This window comes from Macaca nemestrina, chromosome 18, assembly GCF_043159975.1.
Source record: "Macaca nemestrina isolate mMacNem1 chromosome 18, mMacNem.hap1, whole genome shotgun sequence".
NCBI lineage: Eukaryota > Metazoa > Chordata > Mammalia > Primates > Cercopithecidae > Macaca > Macaca nemestrina.
In genome coordinates, this window is record NC_092142.1 from 83045348 (window position 1) to 83068594 (window position 23247).

The window sequence follows — 23247 nt, forward strand, 5'->3', positions numbered from 1 at the left end:
ATAGACTGGAATAGGTTTTGAGGACATAACCACCTAACCCTCTGGTTCCCAAATGTGATTAGATTTTAAGTAATTGAGGTTGAAACACAGGAAAATCTCCTAGGAGCTGTCTCTATCTGCTCTCTTCCCTTTTTTTCTTCCCACTCTTTCTTGAATCCATTACAATCTAGCTTGAAGACTGAAATGGCTCATGGAAAAAATCACCAATGATCTCCCTCCACACAGCCAAATTCCACGAGCAAATCAATCTTCACCTTACTCAACCTACCAAGAGGCAGAGATCCAGAAGTCAACTCAGCAGCTTCCAAAGACTAGGTACATTGTTCTCAACAATTTTGTTACTGACTTGTCAGCTTTTAACCAGTTATGACCACTGGTGTCCATAAGTTAATTTCTTGTAATCACTTATAAGAAAAAAAAAATTCTCTCATTCCAAATTACAAACATCTGGAACAAAACACTTTCAAAGGAAACAGAAACAACTACTTTTATTGTTAAACTTTCGATTCACAGATTAAGTTTCAAAGGTTCATATTTCCCATGTTCTTTTTCTTTCTTTTTTTTTTTTTTTTTTGAGACAGGGTCTCGCTCAGTCTCAAGGCTGGAGTGCAGTGGCACGATCTTGGCTCACTTCAACCTCTGCATCCCGGGCTCAAACGATTCTCCTGCCTCAGCCTCCCAAGTAGCTGGGACTACAGGCATGCACCACCATGCCTGGCTAATTTTTGTATTTTTTATAGAGACAGGACATGTTGCCCAGGCTGGTTTTGAACTACTGGGATCAAGTGATCCACCCGCCTTGGCCTTCCAAAATGCTGGGATTACAGGCGTGAGCCACCGTGCTTGGCCCATATTTCCCACATTATTAATGAGACCCCATCCACAGTGGTCCAATCAACTTTCAGATTAGCTCTGGGGAAAAAAATATATTTAATGAAAGCTAGAAAACCTAGAGAAGGTCTTGCGCTTCATCTTTCACTACAGCTACGGACAGCTCTGCGCCACACTTGCACCAATCAGCATGTTTGCCCATGTCCTGCCAAGGAGAGAATTTTACATCATCACTGACACGGTGCGTTCACCTATTCTCATCACGTAACACTGATTCTGATTCCATACCTAATTTATCAATCTAAGACATTACTGGACCACGCAACCTTACATATAACTACCTCACAATATTTTCACACGAAGTTGCTGCTGCTTATGACACATCAAAGTTCACGTCAATGTGGCATGAAGTCAAGAGGATTCCAAGTTAACTCCATCAAAACCTTGGGGGTCAGACAGCATCTCCCAGTGTGTAGACGTTCACATCTAAGTTCTGAAGACATGATCTGAGCATGGAAGAGCTTCTGGAGTTGGCTGCTGATCTTCTGAGTGCAAGTCCCATCTGGAAATCCTGTAGGCAATGCCATGGGCAAAACTGTGTCCATAAAATTGTGCTCAGGTCTGCTTATGACAGATAATCATGCCACAAAAAAAATGCCACAGGAGTCCAGACTTTCAACCAATCTACCAGCTTCTGCATCAGTATCACAATGCCAAGCTCTGAATTTTAAATGTGCACATATTGTCATATTCATATAGTGATTTATAGTTTTCAAAGCACTAGGTACATGGTCCTCAAAAATGGTTGGCTTTATAAGACCCAAACTAAGGACATTTCATAGGTTTCAATGTTAACGCATATTGTGAGGGTTTGTGCATAATTATCTTCACACCAATAAAGGTATTCACTACAATACATAAATTCATTACACAGACCAAGAATAAGCTTCTAACTTATTGACAGATATATCATGTCACACACATAATTTGTCCATATTTTACTATTCCATAAATACTTACTATTTCTATCAATAATGCTACTGGAATGGAATAATATTACATAGAAAAATGTAGGAAAACCAGATATAACAAGCTGCAAAGGGCTAAATTTCAGTTATAAAATGGGTCAGAGGCTGAGAAATCACTATTTATCCACAAGGATTGCCTTATAAATCAAAAGATGACTGCAGGTTTCTCTTACATATCCAAATCTAGGAATAAGTTCATTCCATAGCAGATTTGAAAAAACAAAAATATAATGTAGGAAGTAATATTATTCACGGCAAACCAACAGCATGAAATTTGGTAGGCTTATCTAGGATGAAAAGGAATAATCTAGATTGTTTTAATACCCTCTAAGATTCCATGTTAAGTCATCCTGACAAAAAATCTTTTTAAAAATATGGTAACCATAAATAAAGTTGCTCAAAGACACCACACACGCACACACACACACACACGTACATACACACGGTTCTCTAATGAAATACCAGTTGAAGTGCAGCATTTTCATTACAGATAGTCAAACAGCTAGACCTATACAATACACACAGATTCTTCCTAATAGTACCAGCAATCTTAGTTATAAAATAATACTTTTCAGTAGTCTTTCTTGATGCACATTTAAAAACTAGTACAATTCCTCCAGTGTAATGGTCAATTTCCCTTAAAAAACAACATCTGAAATTATACGAGGTGACAAATCACATTATATTTCAATATTAGACTGCTGTGGCTCTAGAACAACAGAAAAGCGTAACTTTTGAACAGGTTAGGGAAAAAGCATGAAATGTAGATGTCTTCAATCAGCCTCAGGCATTACTGATCCTGTGGCATCCACACACCCTTGAGGTTTTTCACAGCATTCTGACAGTATGATGTCTGCTTTGCAAATGACGAATCAACAGTATGCTGAATAATCAGCAATAAAACACAGGAGATAAATTAAATGTGTTTTTCCAAATGTCGGAATACCAAGGTTCCCAGGAGTTGGCAAAACTTCTCAAGCGGCCATCCAGACTCAGGCTGTGCAGGACAAGGCCTCCTTACGTAGTGAACGGTTGAGAATATTTGCTCCCCACACCCAGAGCCATTCAGGCATATACTGTGCAAAAAGAAACTAAAAATGAAAGAGAAAAAGGTTGTAAGGTTAGAACCAGAAATCAACACTGAAGGAAAAAGTACACAGACCAATGCACGAAATCCACCCATCACAACAAATACTCACCAATCAATCACAACAAATACCAATCAATCACAACAAATACCCACCAATCAATCACAACAAACACCCACCAATCACAACAAACACCCACCAGTCACAACAAATATCCACCAATCAATCACAACAAATACCCATCAGTCACAACAAATACCCACCAATCGATCACAACAAATACCCACCAATCACAACGAATACCCACCAGTCACAACAAATACCCACCAATCGATCACAACAAATACCTACCAGTCACAACAAATACCCACCAGTCACAAGAAATACCCACCAATCAATCACAACAAATACCAATCAATCACAACAAATACCCACCAATCAATCACAACAAACACCCACCAATCACAACAAACACCCACCAGTCACAACAAATATCCACCAATCAATCACAACAAATACCCATCAGTCACAACAAATACCCACCAATCGATCACAACAAATACCCACCAGTCACAATGAATACCCACCAGTCACAACAAATACCCACCAATCGATCACAACAAATACCCACCAGTCACAACATATACCCACCTATCAATCACAACAAATATCCACCAGTCACAACAAATAGCCACCAGTCACAACAAATACCCACCAATCGATCACAACAAATACCTACCAGTCACAACAAATACCCACCAGTCACAAGAAATACCCACCAATCGATCACAACAAATACCCACCAATCGCAACAAATACCCACCAATCACAACAAATATCCACCAATCACAACAAATACCCACCAGTCACAACAAATACCCAGCAGTCAAACAAATACCCACCAATCGATCACAACAAATGCCCACCAGTCACAACAAATACCCACCAGTCACAACAAATGCCCACCAGTCACAACAAATATCCACCAGTCAAAACGAACACCCACCAGTCACAACGAACACCCACCAGTCACAACGAATACCCACCAGTCACAACGAATACCCACGAGTCACAACGAATACCCAGCAGTCAAACAAATACCCACCAATCGATCACAACAAATATCCACCAGTCACAACAAATACCCACCTATCAATCATAACAAATATCCACCAGTCACAACAAATGCCCACCAGTCACAACAAATATCCACCAGTCAAAACGAACACCCACCAGTCACAACGAATACCCACCAATCACAACGAATACCCACCAGTCACAACAAATAACAATGGAAAAAGCCGCCAGGCACTACTGTATTGAATATCTAGTTTTGCCTAAGATCTTACCCTAGATTCTACAGGGAATAGAAGCATGACCACCACCCACCTACCCTACTTTCTGTAATGAGGCTGGACTGTCCTGCATGTAAATACAATTCTATCTTTACTTAATGTGATACAAACAGAATGTTCACTGGTTAAGAACCACAAAATCGGCAGGCCACAGTGGCTCATGCCTGTAATCCCAGCACTTTGGGAGGCCAAGCAGGGTGGATCACAAGGTCAAGCGATCGAGACCATCCTGGCTAACAAGGTGGAGCCCTGTCTCTACTAAAAATACAAAAAATTAGCCGGGCGTGGTGGCGGGCGCCTGTAGTCCCAGCTACTTGGGAGGCTGAGGCAGGAGAATGGTGTGAACGCGGGAGGCGGAGCTTGCAGTGAGCCGAGATCGCGCCACTGCACTCCAGCCTAGGCGACAGAGCGAGACTCCGTCTCAAAAGAAAAAAAAAAATAAAACTCAAAATCATTATAGGAATAAATCCGTTGGAACAGACAGACGCATACGTGGTTAGTACTCTATGAGAAAAGTGGGGCTTGTCAGGTAGGATGGAACAAAGTTCAACAAGAAAACAATCAGAAACACCAGGACGTTGGGATGGTATCTTGACCTATGATGAGGGGTCTCAGGGGACCAGGGGAGGGAGTCCTGCTGATGCTGCTCTGCTTCAGGGTCTCATTCAGGGCCTTTGTGCTAGCAGCAGACATACAGCAATGTCTGAAAACAGATTTGGTTGTCACACTGGGAGTGGATGCTACTGGTATCTAGTGGGTGGAGGCCCAGGATGCTGCTCAACATCCTACAATACACAGGACACTCCCCATGACAAGGAATTATCCACTCTCAATGCCAACAGTGCTGAGGTGGAGAAAGCCCACACTCCTCTAACAGATTTGTCCAGAACTGAATGAAAGTTCTAATACCACATATATGAAAGAGAAGAGACAGGCCCTTGGCAAGTACTGACATTCTAGCCTTGAACTGAACTGATGCATGATAATAAAGGTTATCCAATCCTCTTGTCAATAAATGGACACAGGTTACTCTCCAGGGAGGACACACACACACACACACACACACGCACACACACTCACGCACTCTGTGAACAAAGAAAATCACAGCAGCAAAAGCTACCAGAGAAATATGCGACGGACAAAAAGCAAAGGATGAATCAAATCTTTGATGTAAAATTGGAAATAAAAAATGATAGTGTTGAAAATAATTTGAGTAACATAAAATGAAAACAGAAAGTTTTAACAACTTTATACAGAAAACTACTCCAGGAATTAAATCAGCTTAACAGAATTTCTTGGCAGAAAAATACATTCTCAAGGAAAGTTTATCAATGTGAACAAAATTTAATTGTGAGTAAAATGTTCGTGTTTTATAAATACAGTCAAAATATCTACTGCATCTAAACCCCATCCTCATCATATCTTTATTTCTAAAAAAATTTTATGGTCAGTGACTTCTAAGACTACTTTTTTGGTTTCTCTGCTTTTCTCAAGTAATTAAAGGACCTAGAAACAACTACTTAAATAAAACTACTTCTTTTTTTTTTTTTTTTTTTTGAGATGAAGTCTAGCTCTGTTGCCCAGGCTGGAGTACAGTGGTATGATCTTGGCTCACTGCAACCTCTGCCTCTCGAGTTCAAGCGATTCTCCTGCCTCAGCTTCCCAGGTAGCTGGGACTACAGGCGTGCGCCACCATGACCAATTAATTTTTGTATTTTTAGTATAGACGGGGTTTCACCATGTTGGCAAGGCTGGTCTCGAACTCCTGACCTCAGGTGATCCACCTGCCTCAGTCTTCCAAGGTGCTGGGATTAGAGATGTGAGCCACCGCCATGCCCGACCAAAACTGCTTCTTATTAAGCTCTCATTTTCATAAAAGTAATAAGTAACTGTTGATATACGTATATGTTTATTTGGTAGTGGTAAATCTAATACTCTTTATGCAAACAGTCCCAAAAATATCTGTTTGGTAATTAAGAAAACTCCGAATATTTTAAAAAAAAAATTGGACCAGGTGTGGTGGCTCACACTTGTATTTTATTTATTTTTTTTGAGACGGAGTCTTGCTCTGTCATCCAGGCTGGAGTGCAGTAGCACAATCTCGGCTCACTGCAAGCTCTGCATCCCGGGTTCACGTCATTCTCCTGCCTCAGCCTTCTGAGTAGCTGGGACTACAGGCACCCACCACCACGCCTGGCTAATTTTTTTGTATTTTTAGTAGAGACAGGGTTTCACCGTGTTAGCCAGGATGGTCTCAATCTCCCGACTTTGTGATCCGCAGCCTTGGCCTCCCAAAGTGCTGGGATTACAGGCATGAGCCACCGCACCCAGCCAGCTCATGCTTGTAATCCCAGCACTTTGGGAGGCTGAGGCGGATGGATCACCTGAGGTCAGGAATTCAAGACCAGGCTGACCAATATGGTGAAACCCCATCTCTACTAAAAATACAAAAAATTAGCCAAGCGTGGTGGCACGCACCTGTAATCCCAGCTACTCCGGAGGCTGAGGCAGGAGAATCGCTTGAACCCGAGAGGCGGAGGTTGCAGTGAGCCAAAATCGCACCACTGCACTCCAGCCTGGGCAACAAGAACAGAACTCTATCTCAAAAAAAAAAAAAAAAAAAAAAAAAAAATTCTAAACTAGGGCACAACTCTTTACTAGACCAGATAAAGGAACTCAAATATATTATAATGAATAATGATGCATCCTCATATGAATACTTAGGATCACAATTTCAAATATCTGACCCACTTACTTTCCAAAGTCCTAAAAGGTCCCAATCCTTTGTCACGCCTAAACGATAAACTTAAAATAAAAGTTCTATGCTGCTTGAAAAAATTAGTCTAAGACTATATGGATATATTATTTGATAAAATGGTTACATGAAATATAGCCCTATCTTGTGGTTTTGTGGTTTTTTTGGATTATATTTTTAACTTAGAGGTAGTCCTCAAGCAGTACTAGAATCTTTTACTTTGAAATTCCCATGTAAATACTTAGCATTTTTATAGTCCTACCATCCACTTACAGCAGCATATTTCTTTTTTTGAAACAGAGCCTTGCTCTGTCGCCCAGGCTGGAATGCAGTAGCGCAATCTCAGCTCACTGCAACCTCTGCCTCCTGGGTTCAAGCGATTCTCCTGCCTCAGCCTCCCAAAGCAGCTGGGACTACAGGTACACATCACTAAACCTAGCTAATTTTTGTATTTTTAGTAGAGACGGGATTTCACCATATTGGCCAGGCTGGTCTCAAACTCCTGACCTCAGGTGATCTGCCCACCTCAGCTTCCCAAAGTGCTGGGATGACAGACATGAGCCACCACACCCCGGCCAAAGCAGTATATTTCACCTTTGAGGTGCCACATAGATTGAACTTTGAAAGAATTTTGAAAATTCTTAATGTAATAATCTCACAAAAGAAAATTTAGTGTCTTAACCAAAATTATTAAGTGTCAGGCTTCAAAGTCAGAATTTATAATTCTCATCTTAGGCTTTAATCAGATTCCTCTGTATCACTGAGAAAGGTTCAGGATGCATTAATCTAATTATGAGACCTGAAGCACACTCCTACCTGAATAGAATGGGACCAGTACCCTGTGGTCCTTTTGGAAATTCCAAGAGTAGAAACAGCATGATGTGCATAGACTTTTGGCGAAGGCACCAACCATGAGCACCTGTGCAGAAAGCTGCTGGGTGCTGTCATGCTGGTGGCTACGTAGAAAGGGATTAGACTCTGTACAAAGATTCCTTTAGAGGCATATTCATACTGCAAGGCTCTGCTGAAGTGGTCTAAATAAGCCTGTTGAGACAGAGGGAAGGAAAAGACTTTTAATTCTGGGTGAACTTGAAAATCCAGGAGAAAAAAAGATTTGCTTATTATCAATTCAGGAAAAAATACAGGATAAGCAAATGTGAGTTGCTGACAAAGAGTTCAACAAATCAGACCAAACAATTGTTAATAAATGTTCTGTGGTATTAGGATTTCATCTTCCAGTAAGTAATATCTGACCTTAGAAGCAGAAAATGCAGCCAGCTGAGGAGTGGGTTTGCAGCAGGAGCCAGAAGAGATCGTGACGATGGCACCTTTCTTTCTCTCCACCATTCCGGGTAACACGACATGGACCATCAAACTAGCGGCGGCTATGTTCACATTTATGATGTCCCAGAGCTTGTCCTCAGAGAGCTGAGTGAAATACTGCGGGTACGGATAAAACACACCCACGTTATTTACCAAGATGCCAATGTCTCTGTCCTTCAGGGCTTCTCGAATTGGAAGGTAGATCTCACGGCCGCTGCTGAAGTCCGCAACTATAATATCAGTTTCCACTTTGTACGTGTCGGCTATGTCTTTAGCAACACCCTGCAACTTCTCCTCATTCCGACTAATCAGGATGATATTGAGACCTCGGCTTGCTAACTCCTCAGCGTAGGCTTTTCCAATCCCATCTGTTGCACCTAGGATGCAAGTCAGGAAAAGTGAGCATGCGCATTTCATGGTGTGACCCTTAAAATGGACCTGAAGTACCCCCTGTCAGGTTTAGTCAGAGAAAAATTCACACTAGACGTCAAGTGAGTTCTAATATCTACGAGTCAAGGGCACTGTTGCTGAGTCAGGAATGTGAAGGGCGCATGCTAAACACTCTCCCAGACATCCTGACACGCAGACAGGGAGTTATTTTACATTCACCATATTGATTAGGAGACACAGTAGGAATTTGTTTTCAAACTATTATCTGGCTTGAATGAGTGGCAGGAGGTGCTTTTCTGGGAAATCTTCATAAATTAAAATGAAATTCAAAATACGTGAAGCATTTCTGAAAGTGGTGACAGTTTCTAAAGACGATTTTAAAACAGAGAACAAAAAGGAAAAGCAAGTGGTAGGAAGTGGGTCTGGAGGAGGCCTGGGAACAGGAGAGAGCAGGATAGGAAGGATACCAATCATGAGGCAAGTTCTTCCTAAGATGAGAACAGTAAGAAAATGTGAACATAATCATGGCAGGAGCCATAAGTTTTATTTTTTTATCAGCATGTTCCCATAAAAACATCACATTAAATTCAATAGCTCCTTGAAAAATGCATCTGACTTCATAGAAAAGATTATTTTGATTATAAAGTAGGTTACCACTGACAACGGCCCATCTTCCATACTGCTTGATCAAGTCTGCTCTGCTCCCCAGGCGGGGGATAAAATGCAGCCTGATCAGGCTGTAAAAGTCACAGATGACAGTGATGCTTTTTCTGGCCGTATACCAGGCTCCAACCAAAGCTAGAGCTTCCATATAGCAATTGCAAGACCTGGCGATTTCCCTGTACAAGAGGTAGAAGCTGTCAACAGCAGCCATGGCAACCTGCAGGGAGAAGGAAAGAGAGAGAGCCTCTTTGGTTAATAAATTAAAGGAACATACACAGTCTGAGTGAAGACATCCAGCTGAGGGCATCAGATCTTGTCAGTTGTGCATTCAAATAACAATAACTTTTCAAATGCACGTGACCCATGGATTCAGTCTGTCTGTCTGTCTATCTATCTATCTATGAGACAGAGTCTCACTCTGTCGCCCGGGCTGGAGTGCAGTGGTATGATCTTGGTTCACTGCAACCTCTACCTCCTGGGTTCCAGCGATTATCCTGCCTCAGCCTCCCAAGTAGCTGGGACTACAGGCACATGCCACCATATCTGGCTAATTTTTTATTTTTAGTAGAGATGTGGTTGCACCATGTTGGCCAGGATGGTCTCGAACTCCTGACCTCAGGTGATCCGCCCCCACCTTGGCCTCCCAAAGTGCTGGGATTACAGGCGTGAGCCACCATGCCTGGAGATTCAGCCAATTTATGATCTCATCATTTAACATCTGTAGCTTATAAAGTTACTTTCTTCCAAGGAGACTAACCAAGATAACTACCAGAAGTTACCAAATTCCCACTAAAATCAGGTACTACACTACATGCTGTGGCTACAGAGACAAACACAATATGCTCTGCACCTGAAACACGCTCCTAGTCTAATAATAACAAACACAAAGCTTCTAATTCATACAGCAGAGGTACCTGTATTTCTTTGCTTTATTCACAATCAGCAAGTACGGAGGACCTGTGTAGGGACAAAGGAGATGAAACAGAGGTGGCACTAAGACATGGCCTTGGCCTCAAAAGCTTACAATCCACTGGAGACAAAACTCGGCTTTCAAAAACCTTTACATCAATTAAAAAAAATTTTTTTTTGTTTAAAGAGATACCCTCCAAGCCTGGAAAAAATGGCTTCTCAAATGACAATAGAGTGAGCACTCCTCCATCTTCTAACTTAATTTGTAGCCATCATGTTGCCTGGTCCCTTACATCTGAGGAAAGAAAAGTCCAACACAACTCTGGTGAGTGTCCACATAGCAAGCACATACTAAGCACCTACTAGGTTCTATGTACTGTGATTCGAAGGATTCACAGATGAACTAAATGACCGTCCCTAGGTGAAGACACAGACATTTAACAAAATAATGTAAAATGTCACATGATCTGGTAGATGTGTGCCTGCAATCAGAGATAACCCTGCAGAAGTGGACCAAGGCCAGGCATGGGGGGCCCTGGCCACAGACCGAGTGAGTGGACTTCATATCAGGCTAAACCAACTGTGTTCATCCTGTGAAAGACAAAATATCAAAACGACTGCAATAGACTACACTTATATTACAGGGAACTCAGATACACACAAACCCAAGGACACAGCTTATATTCTAAAAAGAACATTGATTTTAAGCCAAAAGAAAAAGAAATATAAAACTTCTGGGGGTGGCCACTTTTAAAGAAATCCCTTTAAAATAGAAAAAAAAAAAAGTCTGGAACCTAAGAAAATACCCAACAGTAGCAGCAAAAATTAGCATAAGTTTAAGAAAGAATGGGCGAATTACCTCCTACTCCACTGCAGTGTAATTTGAGCTCAACCAAGTTTTGCACAGTAAAAAAGGAATCAAGCAGAAGAAAACAAATTAACCACTGAAATGGAACACGCACAGGAACGGCACCATATTGTGACAAAAGGCATATAAAATAATTTAAAAACTGTTGAATAAATATATATAACTGTGTAGTGTTAATTACAAATCAACAAAACATACAAAATAAATATGACTGAAAACTGAAGAAGTGGAGAAACAGTAGGATTCCTAAATGCCCTACGGTAAGGAAACAATCTCTCAAAAACAGAAAGTTCCATAGTGGTACCGTGTGAAGTTGATATTGCTACCATATGAAGTTACCAAATTAAGCTAATGTGGCATTAAGTTTAAAAAATGTTTTCCTCGGCCGGGCACGGTGGCTCATGCCTATAATCCCAGCACTTTGGGAGGCCAAGGCGGGTGGTCAGAAGTTCAAGACCAGTCTGGCCAAGATGGTAAAACCCCATCTCTACTAAAAATACAAAAATTAGCTGGACATGGTGGTAGGCGCCTGTAGTCTCAGCTACTTGGGAGGCTGAGGCAGAGAATTGCTTGAACCTGGGAGGTGGAGGTTGCAGTGAGCCAAGATCGGGCCACTGCACTCCAGCCCGGGTGACACAGTGAGACTCCATCTCAAAACAAACAAACAAACAAAAAAGTTTTCCTCAAATGAAAAGTTGGGCCCCTTTATTCCCTACAGGTAAAATGCTGCCCACTGGGGCTCTGTGCACAGAAACTCACCTCCCGCAATGAGAATGCCAAAGTTCATCAGGAAAAGGAAACATTTGAAATTTGCCTAAGTACATAAGCCAAATACTCAAGCTAAAAACAACTAAAATAAATGCTCCTTTGGGGTAATTTTTCTTTATGAACCAGATTGCCTGAGATCACCTAAAATATGAGCTGTCTAGTTCAACGAAGTCTTTCTTTTTTCTGAGCAATCTTCCATACAGCAGTCACCAATACCCCTTACTGCTCCCAAATCCTTTGATTGACAATCCTTTGAAATATATTCAAAGTTAGGGCCCCCCTTCTGGGTAGCAAATGAGCATGCCTGTTTCCAGATGTGCATGACAGGAAGCCGCGCCACCGCCCCTCCCACAACCCTCCTGCTGCTGGATATGCTGATGACGGGGCAGGTATCAGAGTTTTCACACTGGCTGCAGCCCTTGAACAGTCATAATTACTGGATTCCCAAAGACATGCCCAAAACAGATTCCCAAAGACATGCCTAAAACATTAATATCCTATAAGACCAGTAAAAACTGAGATTTCAGCCAGGGACAGTGGCTCACACCTGTAATCCCAGCACTTCGGGAGGCCGAGGCAGGCAGATCACTTGAGGTTAGGAGTTCAAGACCAGCCTGGCCAACATGGTGAAACCTGATCTCTACTAAAAATCCAAAAATTAGCTGGGTGCGGTAGTGCATACCCAACTTGGGGGTTGAGGAAGGAGAATCACTTGAATCTAGCAGATGGATATTACAGTGAGCTGAGATTTCACCACTGCACTCCAGCTTGGGCAACAGAGTTAGACTCCATCTCAAAAAAAAAAAAAACCCAAAAAACAAAACAAAACAAAAAAACACCTGATATTCTATGTTAGACCATACTAAATTGTGAGTTCCAGAAATAACTCATAAAACATGTGTGTGCCTTTTGTCATAACTAATCAAACACATGGCCATGAAGAAAGTAAATGCAAAAACAATGACCTATATGTAATTACCTGTATGTACCAGGACTTCTCAAGCAAAACGTAATAAAACTGGGAATAACAAGCTATGACTAAAGAAACCTAGACACTTGGAACATTAAGCTTATTCTTCTAATAACAGGTAGGCATACATCTAGGCTGTTAAAACAATGTTTTCAATGAAAAAATAGATAACTACGGGCCGGGCACGGTGGCTCATGCTTGTAATCCCAGCACTTTGGGAGGCCAAGGCGGGCAGATCACGAGGTCACAAGATCGAGACCATCCTGGCTAACACAGTGAAACCCTGTCTCTACCAAAAATATAAAAAATTAGCCAGGCGTGGTAGCGGGCACCTGTAGTTCCAGCTACTTGGGAGGCAGAGGCAGGAGAACGGCAGGAACCCAGGAGGCAGAGCTTGCAGGGCACCACTGCACTCCAGCCCGGGCAACAGAGCAAGACTCTGTCTCAAAAAAAATAAATAAATAAGAAAAAAAAAAGAAAAAGAAAAAATAGATACTACATATCAAGATCAATGGGTTGTAGTCAAAGCAGTATTTGTGGGGAAATTAGTTGCTCCAAGTGTACAGAGTAAGGCTCTCGCTACAAAAAGGTCAGGCATGCCTCATGGAGGGACCCCACACTGATGGAAGCTTCCTCCTTCAGCCTGATTTTTTTCAAGAATCTGAACCTTTTTGAAGTAAATATCTAGCAAAAGGTGGCTGACAACACAGGGGGCCCCAGTTTCTCTGCTGAGGTCGTTACCAGCCCTGGGGTCTCTTACCTTCTGTCTGCCAGTTCTGGGTCGTCAGCAGTATACGGCTCTGTCCTTCTCTTAAGGCCAATCTGTGAATAAAACCAACAAGAAACAAATGCTTTTCTTTTCCTCTTAGTTCAGCTGGGAAAACTATATTAAACTAACATCCAAGTGCTCAAAAATCAAGAAAACACAAAAATTTTTACGCCATGAATCTCCGTACGGCAGCACACCATGTACTAAGCACCAAGTACCCTCCTCTCAGACTAAGAAAAGCGCCTGGCGTCTGCTGGGGACACAGTGCATGTGTCCTCAGGAACAGCTGGAGGATGCCCCCCTTTTCCTATGCCTTTTTTCTTAGGGAACATTTCATCGAATGGGACAAAAGCCCATTCCAATCCCAGGGACCCTTGGGGAACCACCACCCAGGCACCACGCCGGCGTCGGGGAAGGGAGCAGCCACAGCTGCCCTCGGTGCCTTTCTCTGCCTGGTGCCTGTCTGGGTTTCACATGGGCCTCCCGCTGCCTCGCTCTGCACACCCCTTCTTCAGTTCCACCTGCAGCGTTCCCTGGAACATCCACATTGCCACAGGCTGTCCTGGCCTCTCTTTCCAAATTCCTGGCAGGGATTCTGGCTGGCCTACCTGAGTTCAGGTGTCCACCACCTGTCTAATCTCCTGGCACGGTGGCAGGGAGGAAGGTGTCCCACTGTGTTTGGGCGCAGCCCCCTGAGGCTGTGAGTGGGTCAGGTGCTGAGGAAATGAAAGGAAACCTCTGGTCCACATTTTCCCTCTCCTCCACCACGCACACCGCGCTGTAACTGTTCTGTCTCTGACCACCCCAGCAGGCTGCAGTCCTCCAGTGCAGAGGCCAAATTCTACTCCTCTCTGTTTCTCCAGCACCTTCCACAAATCCTGGCACAAAGAAGCTCAAACTACCACATCTCTGGCTGCAGCCCACAGGCAGAGTCTTTTCCTGTCCGGCTCTCGGTCTCCGCACGGCAGGCTCCATCTCAGCCCCCAGCTCAGGAGCAGACCACCCACAAATTCCTTTGATCCTTTACAGAAAGAAAAGCTTGTGTGCTAAACCCACCAGGGACCTCCCACTCAGGCCAGCAGAGGAGACACACCCACTGCAGAGGTGAGTACAGGAACCTGGGGCTGAGAGGCTTCAAGCCCATCATAGCCCAGCTTCTCAACACCCCCACTAGACACCCCTCACCATCTTGTCAGGGGACGACCATCATGTGCAAGTACCTTAAACATGTGTTAATATTATGGTTGCCACGTATATTTTAAAAATCACAGACATCAGAGGGGGTGATGGCATTCAAGGTCTGGTCCTCAGCCTTGATGGACAGAAACGCAAGTTTTTCATTCCTCAGAGGCAGCTCAAGACAAAGAGATCTGACTCACATCCACAAAACCCACAAAAGACTGATACATTCAAATGCCGATTTAGGAATGGATAGTGAACACACAGCGAAGGGGCCTAAACACACATGGTCACTGGTCCCACAGTCTCTCGGGATCTACATGGAAAACCAAACTTCTAGAACAGCAATGAAAAATACAAAGCGTTAGAGACTGAGGACACCATCATGAATAAACCAGGACTCCGTGCCACCCGGTATACACGGAAGTCAGAGAAAGATACACCGAGCAACTGCAACATAAGGTGGCAAGGGTGCCACTGGGGTGAAATGGGTCTTGAAGTGTGAGTAGAATCTCTGGGCAGAGAGGAGGGAAGGGGCCTCCCAGGCCTGGGCCCACGGAGAAAGGCTCGGCACTGTCAAGGATCTGGCCTGTTCAGGAAACACTGGGAAGTCCCCCGCGCGGACAGCACAGGCTGTGCCATCCTGTGTGAGGCCCCATGTGTGCAGGCGTACAGGCTTGAAGGAGGCTGGGAGAGGCAGACTGGAGACGCCTTCACACCAGACTGGAGTGCTTGGACCTCCTCCTCGAGCACCAAGGGAGGGAGCTGGTGGGGCTTGTTTGGAGGTAACGCAGCAGGGGAGGGGAGGAGTCCTGAGCCCTTGTCGCCCAGCTGGGGATGAAGGTGGGCCACACGGAGAGCACAGGCTCTGTGGCCTCTGCTGCTCCTCAGCCTCACCAGACACTTCACATATTCTCTCACACCCTGATGGGCCAAAAATGTTAGAGAATTGGAAATTAAAACTCATTCCCTCCTCTCGATCTTCTTCCCTACCCTCTGTACATGATGGAAAACGTTTTTCTCATGACAAAAGAAAGCCACCACATTTCAAAAGCTCATGGCCTCTCACTGAAACTTGCAAAGGAATTTATCACACATTTAAGCCTAGAAGCCCACTAAGGCATATGTAGATATCAAGACTTGTCAAAGTTGCTTTAGGTGTCTGGCTCGTTACTGTTTTGTGGCTTGATTAGTGAAAGATATTAACCTGTGCTACGGTCTGGTCTGAGCATTCGGACCCACTACCCGATTCTTGGTCTTGAATCTTAACCCCCCAGATGATGGTTTAGAAGGGAGGGCCTTTGGGAGGCGATCAGACAATGAGGGCTCCACCTCCTTGATCTTGGACAATTCAGCCTCCCAAACTGTGAAAAGTGTTCGCTGTTTCCAAGCCACCCAGTTCATGGCATTTTGTTATAGCAGCTCAAAACCGACTAAGGCAGCCTACAACCTAGAGAAACCCATGATGTGGAAAGCAATACTAAAACACAGTAAAATTCTGATTCCTGTACAATCTACCTGCAAAAAGTTATTCTAAAGCTTTGTTTTCTTAAACAGAGAGTAGAATGGTGGTTGCTAGAGGTGGGGGCATGGGTGAGAAGTTTTGGTCAAAGGGTATAAACTTTCAATTACAAAACGCATGCGTCTGGAGATCTAATGTACAGTGCGGTGAGCGTAGTGAGCAATACCGAACTGTAGGCTTATAATCTGCTTAGAGGGTAGATCTCAAGTGTTTTCACCATAAAGAAATAAAAAAGCAACTGAGGAGATGAATGTCTTAACTAATTTGGTTGTAGTGATCATTTCACAAAGTATATACATATCAAATCATGTTGTACACCTTAAATTTATATAATTTTCTTTGTCATTTATACTTCAATGAAGTTGGAAAAATATAAAAAATTTTTTTAAAAAATTTTTAAGCTTTGTTTTCTCATCTCTGCAGAAAACTAAAACATCTGTGAACAAAACAAAACAAAACCAGAACTGTCTCCAAACTAGAAAAAGAAGAGCAATTCACTATTATCTTTTAAGCATTTTCTACTTCTACAGGTCAAGAGTCATCAAAAACCTACAGGAAACATTACAACTGCAAAAGCGTCATGGGACAATTATGGTCATAACTGCAAGGAGCAAAGTCACCTCTTCAAAGCACCACTGCTGTGGCCTGTAACCCGATCCCACTCCACAGTGAAGGGGACTCCGCTCCACCTAGCAGTGTAAAGGGCAATCCAATCAAATACAAAAACCTTCACGAACCAAGAGTTCTGGGAGGAAAGTCCTGGCTGAAACATGGACATCACCAAGCTATCCAAATGCATGTGACGTGGGGCGGGTGGTAAAAGAACACAAGGCAGACTGGCCAGGGTTTTAAAGAAGACAAAGCAAGTAGGACAGAAGAAAGACAATCAAAGCACCAGTGAACAACAGTGTGCTGGGCAGAGTAATGGCCTCCAGGGATATCTACAGCCTAATCCCCAGACCCTGTAAATACGTTACCTTAAGTGGCAAAAGGGACTCTGTAGATGTGATTGAGTTAAGGACTCTGAGCTGGGGAGGGTGGGTCCAATGTCATCATGTGTCCTTGTAAGGGGGGCAGGAAGATCAAAGACAGAGAGCAATGTGACTACAGAGGGAGAGGTCAGAGAGCGCTCGAGTTGAGGGCGCTCTGTGCCGCTGTTTCGATGATGGACAGACGGGAGGGTCACCAGTCAGGGACGGAGGGCGGCCTCTAGAAGCTGGCAGAGGCCGGGAAAGGGATTCTGCCCTGGAACCCGCAGAGGAAGACAGCCCTGCTGGCGCCCTGACTTTGGCCCAGTCAGAATGATCGCAGATTCCCGTCTCCAGGAGGAAGAGACATCTGGGTCACTTTAAGCCACTACCTTTGTGGCCATTTGTTACATCAGCCACAGGGGATAAGGACAAACAGTGGGAGGAAGGGATGGATGAACAGTCAGTTCAGCTTTCAGGACAGCGAAGAGACAAGCTGAAAACTCTGCAGCCTCCCTTAGGCTAAAACCACTATGTGTATTCAGGAGCCAGAAAGTCTGAGAGATTCCTGTCATCTTCGACTGACCAGGGTAGACCTGAGGTCCCGCTCCTTACCCGCTGGGATTATCCAGCTTTTCAGTAAGGCTCCAGGGCTATGGCTGTTTTCATTGAAAACATTTTTTCAAAGAAATCTTACTTTTTTTCAGAGTGTGAATCTGCCTTGTACTCAGCACTCCAAATCCTCTGTTCTTCCTAACCTTTCAAGTCCCATGCCTTCTCCTCAGTTCAATCACTTCCTGACAAGCACCAACAGCATGCCAGCCCTGGGGAGAAACTTCCTTCCTGTCTCTTCCCTTCCCAGGCCGTGGCACTGCCCCCGCCTCTGAGTTCCTCTCCATCTCTCTCACCCATGTGGCACTTAGCACACACTGCTCTGGATTCTATTTAAATACTCAACTTGCTTATATCTTGGTTTCTTGGTTGTCCAAGGAGAGCACAGGCCTCTGGAGGGCAGGAGATGTATAGAAAGCAAATCTTTCTGTAACCAAAAAAAAATTTTGTTTTTAGACAGAGTCTTGCTGTGTCTTCCAGGCTGGAGTGCAATGGTGCCATTTCTGCTCACTGCAACCTCCGCCTTCTGGGTTCAAGCAATTATCCTGCCTCAGCCTCCCGAGTAGCTAGGACTACAGGTGCCTGTCACCATGCCCAGCTAATTTCTGTATCTTTAGTAGAGATGAGGTTTCATCATGTTGGTCAGGCTGGTCTTGAACTCCTGACCTCAAGTGATCCACCCATCTTGGCCTCCCAAAGTTGCTGTGATTACAGGCGTGAGCCACCGCGTCTGGCAAAATTTTAAAAATATATACAGAAGTATGTAAAACGTATTATGCACAGTTCAAAGAACAATAAAACAGCCACTTAGCCACCAGTCTACTTAACAAAACCAGTGTCCTGGAAGTCCTGTACGCTGCTCCTCTGATTACAACCCCTCCTCTATCCTGGAGGCAGCCTCTCTCCTAAATTCTGGGGTAGTCACTCTGACTTTTTTAACAAAACAGCTGTATACCCCAAGCATGTATTCTGAAACAGTAACAGTACTGCCAAGTTTTGCCTGGTTTTGAACCTCACGTAAAGGAGCCACACTGTATGGACCCTTTGGTGACTTCTTTCTTTCACTCAACATTATTCCCAAGACTCATCTATGCCCCTGCAGCTGTAGTCCATCCTCCTCTGCAGCTGCACAGCATCTCACGGTTCGGATGCACTGCAGTTCACAGATCCCCCTGCTGCTGGTGCTGGGCACATGCATTGTTTCTGTTGGTTTTGACTTTACAGTAAGGAACAGCACTGCAGGGAGCACTTGTCCCCATCTCCTGCACACCTGTTCAAGAATTCTCAAAGGCATCTGCCCATGGTTAAACTGCTGGGCCACATGCATTCCACTGCCAAATGCTTTTGCAAAGCAGAACCCATTCACACTCCTGCCAGCAGCAGGTTTGTGCCACTCCTCAATGTCACTGGCTGGTAGCATCCAAAGCTTCACCTTCTGCCAACAGGGTGGCTGTGAAATGGTATCTCGTTATGGTTTTAATTTACATTTCCCTGGTTACTAATAAGGCTACAGTCCTTTTTATACGTATGTGCTGTCTGTGTTTTGTAATCTTTGAAACGCCCATTCCTATCTTTTGTCCTTTCCTTCTTTTTCTCTCAGAATTCTAAGAATTCTTTAAATAGTCTAGATACTAGCTCTCTGTATGTTTTGTGTCTCATTACAGTGTCTTTGATGAATTAAATGTGCCATTATTATTTTGAGACAAGGTCTGGCTCTACTGCCCAGGTTGATGTGCAGTGGCATGGTCACAGCTCACTGCAACCTCCGCCTTCCGGGCTCAAGCCATCCTCCCACCTCAGCATCTCAAGTAGTTGGAACTACAGACATGTACCACCAAGCCTGGTTTTTTGTTTTTTGTTTTTTTTCTTTTCTGGTAGAGATGGGGTTTCGCCATGTTGCCCAGGCTGGTCTCGAACTCGTGAGCTCAAGCCATCCACCTGCCTTGGCCTCCCAAAGTGCTGGGATTACAGGTGGGAGCCACTGCACCTGGCTGAATATCTTAATTTCGAAATAGACAAATGCATCAATCTTTCTGCTTTAGGGTTTGTACTCATTACGTTTTCTTTCAGAAATCCCTCCTTAGCCTCAGGTCATGAAGAAATTTTTTTGAATTATTTTCTATAAATTATACACTTTTGCATTTTCAGTTTAAGTCTTTAATCCTCCTGGTGTTTTGTGATGGTGTGAGGCTGGGATCTCACACAACTTCTTTTTTTTTCTTTTTGAGACAGAGTATCTCTCTGTCACCCAGGCTGTAATGCAGTGGTGCGATCTCAGCTCACTACAACCTCTGCCTTCCAAGTTCAAGCGATTCTTCTGCCTCAGCCTCCCAAGTAGCTGGTACTACAGGCGCGTGCCACCACGCCTGGCGAATTTTTGTATTTTTTTTTTTTTAAGTAGAGACGGGTTTCACCATATTGGCCAGGCTGGTCTCAAACTCCTATCCTCGTGATCTGTCCGCCTCAGCCTCCCAAAGTACTGGGATGTGCCCGGCCAGATCTCACACATCTTTATATTCCTCCTCAGCACCTGACACGCTGCTGTAAACAATTTTATTTAATAAATAGAACCAAATACTGCTTTGTGTTCAAAGCTTCAAATTTAACTCTTGAGAAAAAATCTAAGAAGCTTCTCATACTCTGTGTCAGCAGTTTGACAAAGTTAGTCATTGGTGTATCATGACTTTTTGGGATTTATTTGCCTTCACTGCCAATTTTTGGTATAGGACTAAACGCACAATGAAGCTGAGCCTAAGAGCAGCAACATGGAATCAGAAATCTGGAATCTAGTCCAAGATCCAATACTCCTCACTGTCATGTCTGTATTTGTGCAATAAGAATTAAAATATTCAGACTACCCCACTCCTAGGCGGATACCTAAGATAATTAGAAACTTTTGCTCACATAAAAACTCCTACTTGCATGTTCACAGCAGCCTACTCACAACTGCCAGAAGGCAGAAACAAACAAATTATCTATCAATGAATAAATGAATAAGCAAAATGTGGTGTTACCCATACAAAGGAATATTATTCAGCCATAAAAAAGCATGAAGTACCGATACATACTACAACATAGATAAACTTTGAAAACATTATGCTAAAGGACAGAAACCAAATACAAAAGGCCGTATGTTGTATGTTTCCACTTGTATGAAATGTCCAGCGTAGGCAAATCCACAGATAGAAGATAAATTAGGGCTGCTGAGGGACAGGGGGAGAAAAGGGGTATGACTGTTAATGGGGTTGGGGTTTCTTTTGCAGGTGATAAAATGTTCTGGAATTAGTTACCGGTGATGGATGCATAGCATTGTGACTATAGTAAGAACTACCTAGTTATACACTTTAAAATGGCTAAAATGATAAATTTTATGTCATGGGTATTTCATTTCAATTTTAAAAACCTACTTAAAAAAAAAAGTACCACCAATTTGTTCAACTCTGTGCCCCTGCAATATTCCTGCAGTAATTAAAACCAAAAACAGCCAGGTACAGTGGCTCATGTCTGTAATCCCAGAACTTTGGGAGGCCAAGGCGGGCAGATAACCTGAGGCCACGAGTTCAAGACTACCCTGACCAACACAGTGAAACCCTGTCTCCACTTAAAAAAAAAAATTAGCTGGGTGTGGTAGCACACGCCTGTAATCCCACCCAGCTACTCGGGAGCCTGAGGCACAAGAATCGCTTGGGCCTGGGGCGGGGGGGACGTTGGTAGCAATGAGCTGAGATCGCAGGCACCACCGTACTACAGCCTGGGCGACGGAGCGAGACTGTCTCAATAAATAAATACACACACACACACACATTCTGAAGGGGGCCTGCCTGGGTTGGAATCCACCTCTCCATTTAAGAGCTGTGTGTCCTGAATGAAGTTACTTTGCCTCTCTCTGCACGTTGCTCACATCACCTGTAAGAAAGGGGATAACAGTTTCTGCCTAAGAACTACAAGAGGAATAAAATGACGTGGTCCATAGAAAGCACTCAGAACAGTGCCCGTCCATGAGTGTTCAACAGACCTAAGCTATTAGCCACAATTATTGTGTTTGATATTAGCTACTGGATATCTGTGGCGGTCAGAGTAAAACTGAGAACTCGCTTTATGCAAAAGATGCTGCTAAGTGCTTTATTCCTATTGTCTCACTTTATTCTCTCATTAACCTTATAAAGCGCAGCCAGATTCTCCTGTTTATACATGGGGAAACTGAAGCTCACAGAGGTAAAGTAGCACACCCAACACCCCACAACTCAGAAAGGGCTGCTTGCAATTCAGATGGAGGTGTAGAAAGAAGCAGAGTCCTGGCCAGGAAGCCCACTGTGAGACCCCTAGACTGCCTCGCAGTCAACTGTACACATCCTGCTGGGATCACCGAGGGGCGCTGCAGCGATCTGGTTTCTGGGGCTGTGTCTGAGTGGCACGTTTTCAGAACAGGGACCTGCCTGGTTCGTCTTCCAGCCCTTCCCCTCCAGCACCCGGCAAGGCCCAGTCAACACGAGCAAACTCGGAAATCCTATCTGAACCCAGGACCGCTGCATGAGGAATCGGCGTGCCCTTTCTTTAGGAGCTCAATTCTTCTGAATTATTTCCATTTTAGAAAAACACGGCAACAACAACTCAAACCAAATCGTTTAGAAAGGAGAATAAAGAAGCACCGACAAAGGAGGCGATTGCTGGGGTCGCTCGGGGGAGGAGCCGGGTGAGAGGCTGCAGGGAGGGCAGGGCACCCGCCGGCGACAACGGGGTTCGGGGTTTGGGGGGAGAGGCCCGGGGGAAGGGAGAGTATGGGGGTGCAGCGCCGCGGCGGGGGGCGTGGGGATGAAGCCGGCGGAAGGAGGGCTCTGAGATGTGAAGGGGCGGGGCTGGGGGTGTTTGGTCTGAAGGAAGGAGTCTCATGGGACGGAGGGACGAAGATTTCCCGGGGTCAGGGGCGCCGAGGGGCTTCGGGGCCGGATGCCGCGGAGGGGGCTCGGGGCCTGGGGGGCGTGGTGAGAACTCAGAGGGGTCCGGCTAAGCAGCCGGCTGGCGCAGAGGGGTCCAAGGCGGGGTCTGGGGCGGAAGGGCCGCGAGAGGGCGCCCAGGGCGCTGGGGGCGCGGTACCTGCAGGACGGCAAAGTCTTCCAAACGGGTCCCGCCAGACCCGCGCGGCCACCGCCCACGTCTCTGCCGCCGCAGCTACTGCCGCTCCGCGCCCTCACGTGACTCGCGCACGCGCCGGGGGCGGAGGCGTCTCAGGGCCCCCCCGCCCGGCGTCC

General features: G+C 44.6%; 1 protein-coding gene across 1 annotated transcript; it reads right to left on the reverse strand.

The window, feature by feature from the left end:
• Positions 1-461: 461 nt before the first annotated feature.
• On the reverse strand, positions 462-23236 carry LOC105496767 (hydroxysteroid dehydrogenase like 1). The gene is made up of 6 exons (XM_011767355.2): positions 23093-23236; positions 13709-13770; positions 9425-9650; positions 8312-8757; positions 7874-8101; positions 462-2950 (listed from the first exon to the last, which is right to left on the reverse strand). Exons 3-6 carry the CDS (start codon positions 9642-9644, stop codon positions 2852-2854), a joined length of 993 nt encoding a protein of 330 aa, XP_011765657.1. The 5' UTR covers positions 9645-9650; positions 13709-13770; positions 23093-23236; the 3' UTR covers positions 462-2851.
• Positions 23237-23247: the final 11 nt, after the last annotated feature.

Coding starts and splice junctions, on each gene's coding strand:
- LOC105496767 (XM_011767355.2), bottom strand. CDS start 9,644: ATGGCTGCTGTTGACAGCTTCTACCTCTTGTACAGGGAAATCGCCAGG. Junction 8,102..8,311: donor CTGCATTTTCTGCTTCTAAG/GTCAGATATTAC, acceptor CTGTCTCAACAG/GCTTATTTAGACCACTTCAG. Junction 2,951..7,873: donor ACTGGTCCCATTCTATTCAG/GTAGGAGTGTGC, acceptor TTTCATTTTTAG/TTTCTTTTTGCACAGTATAT.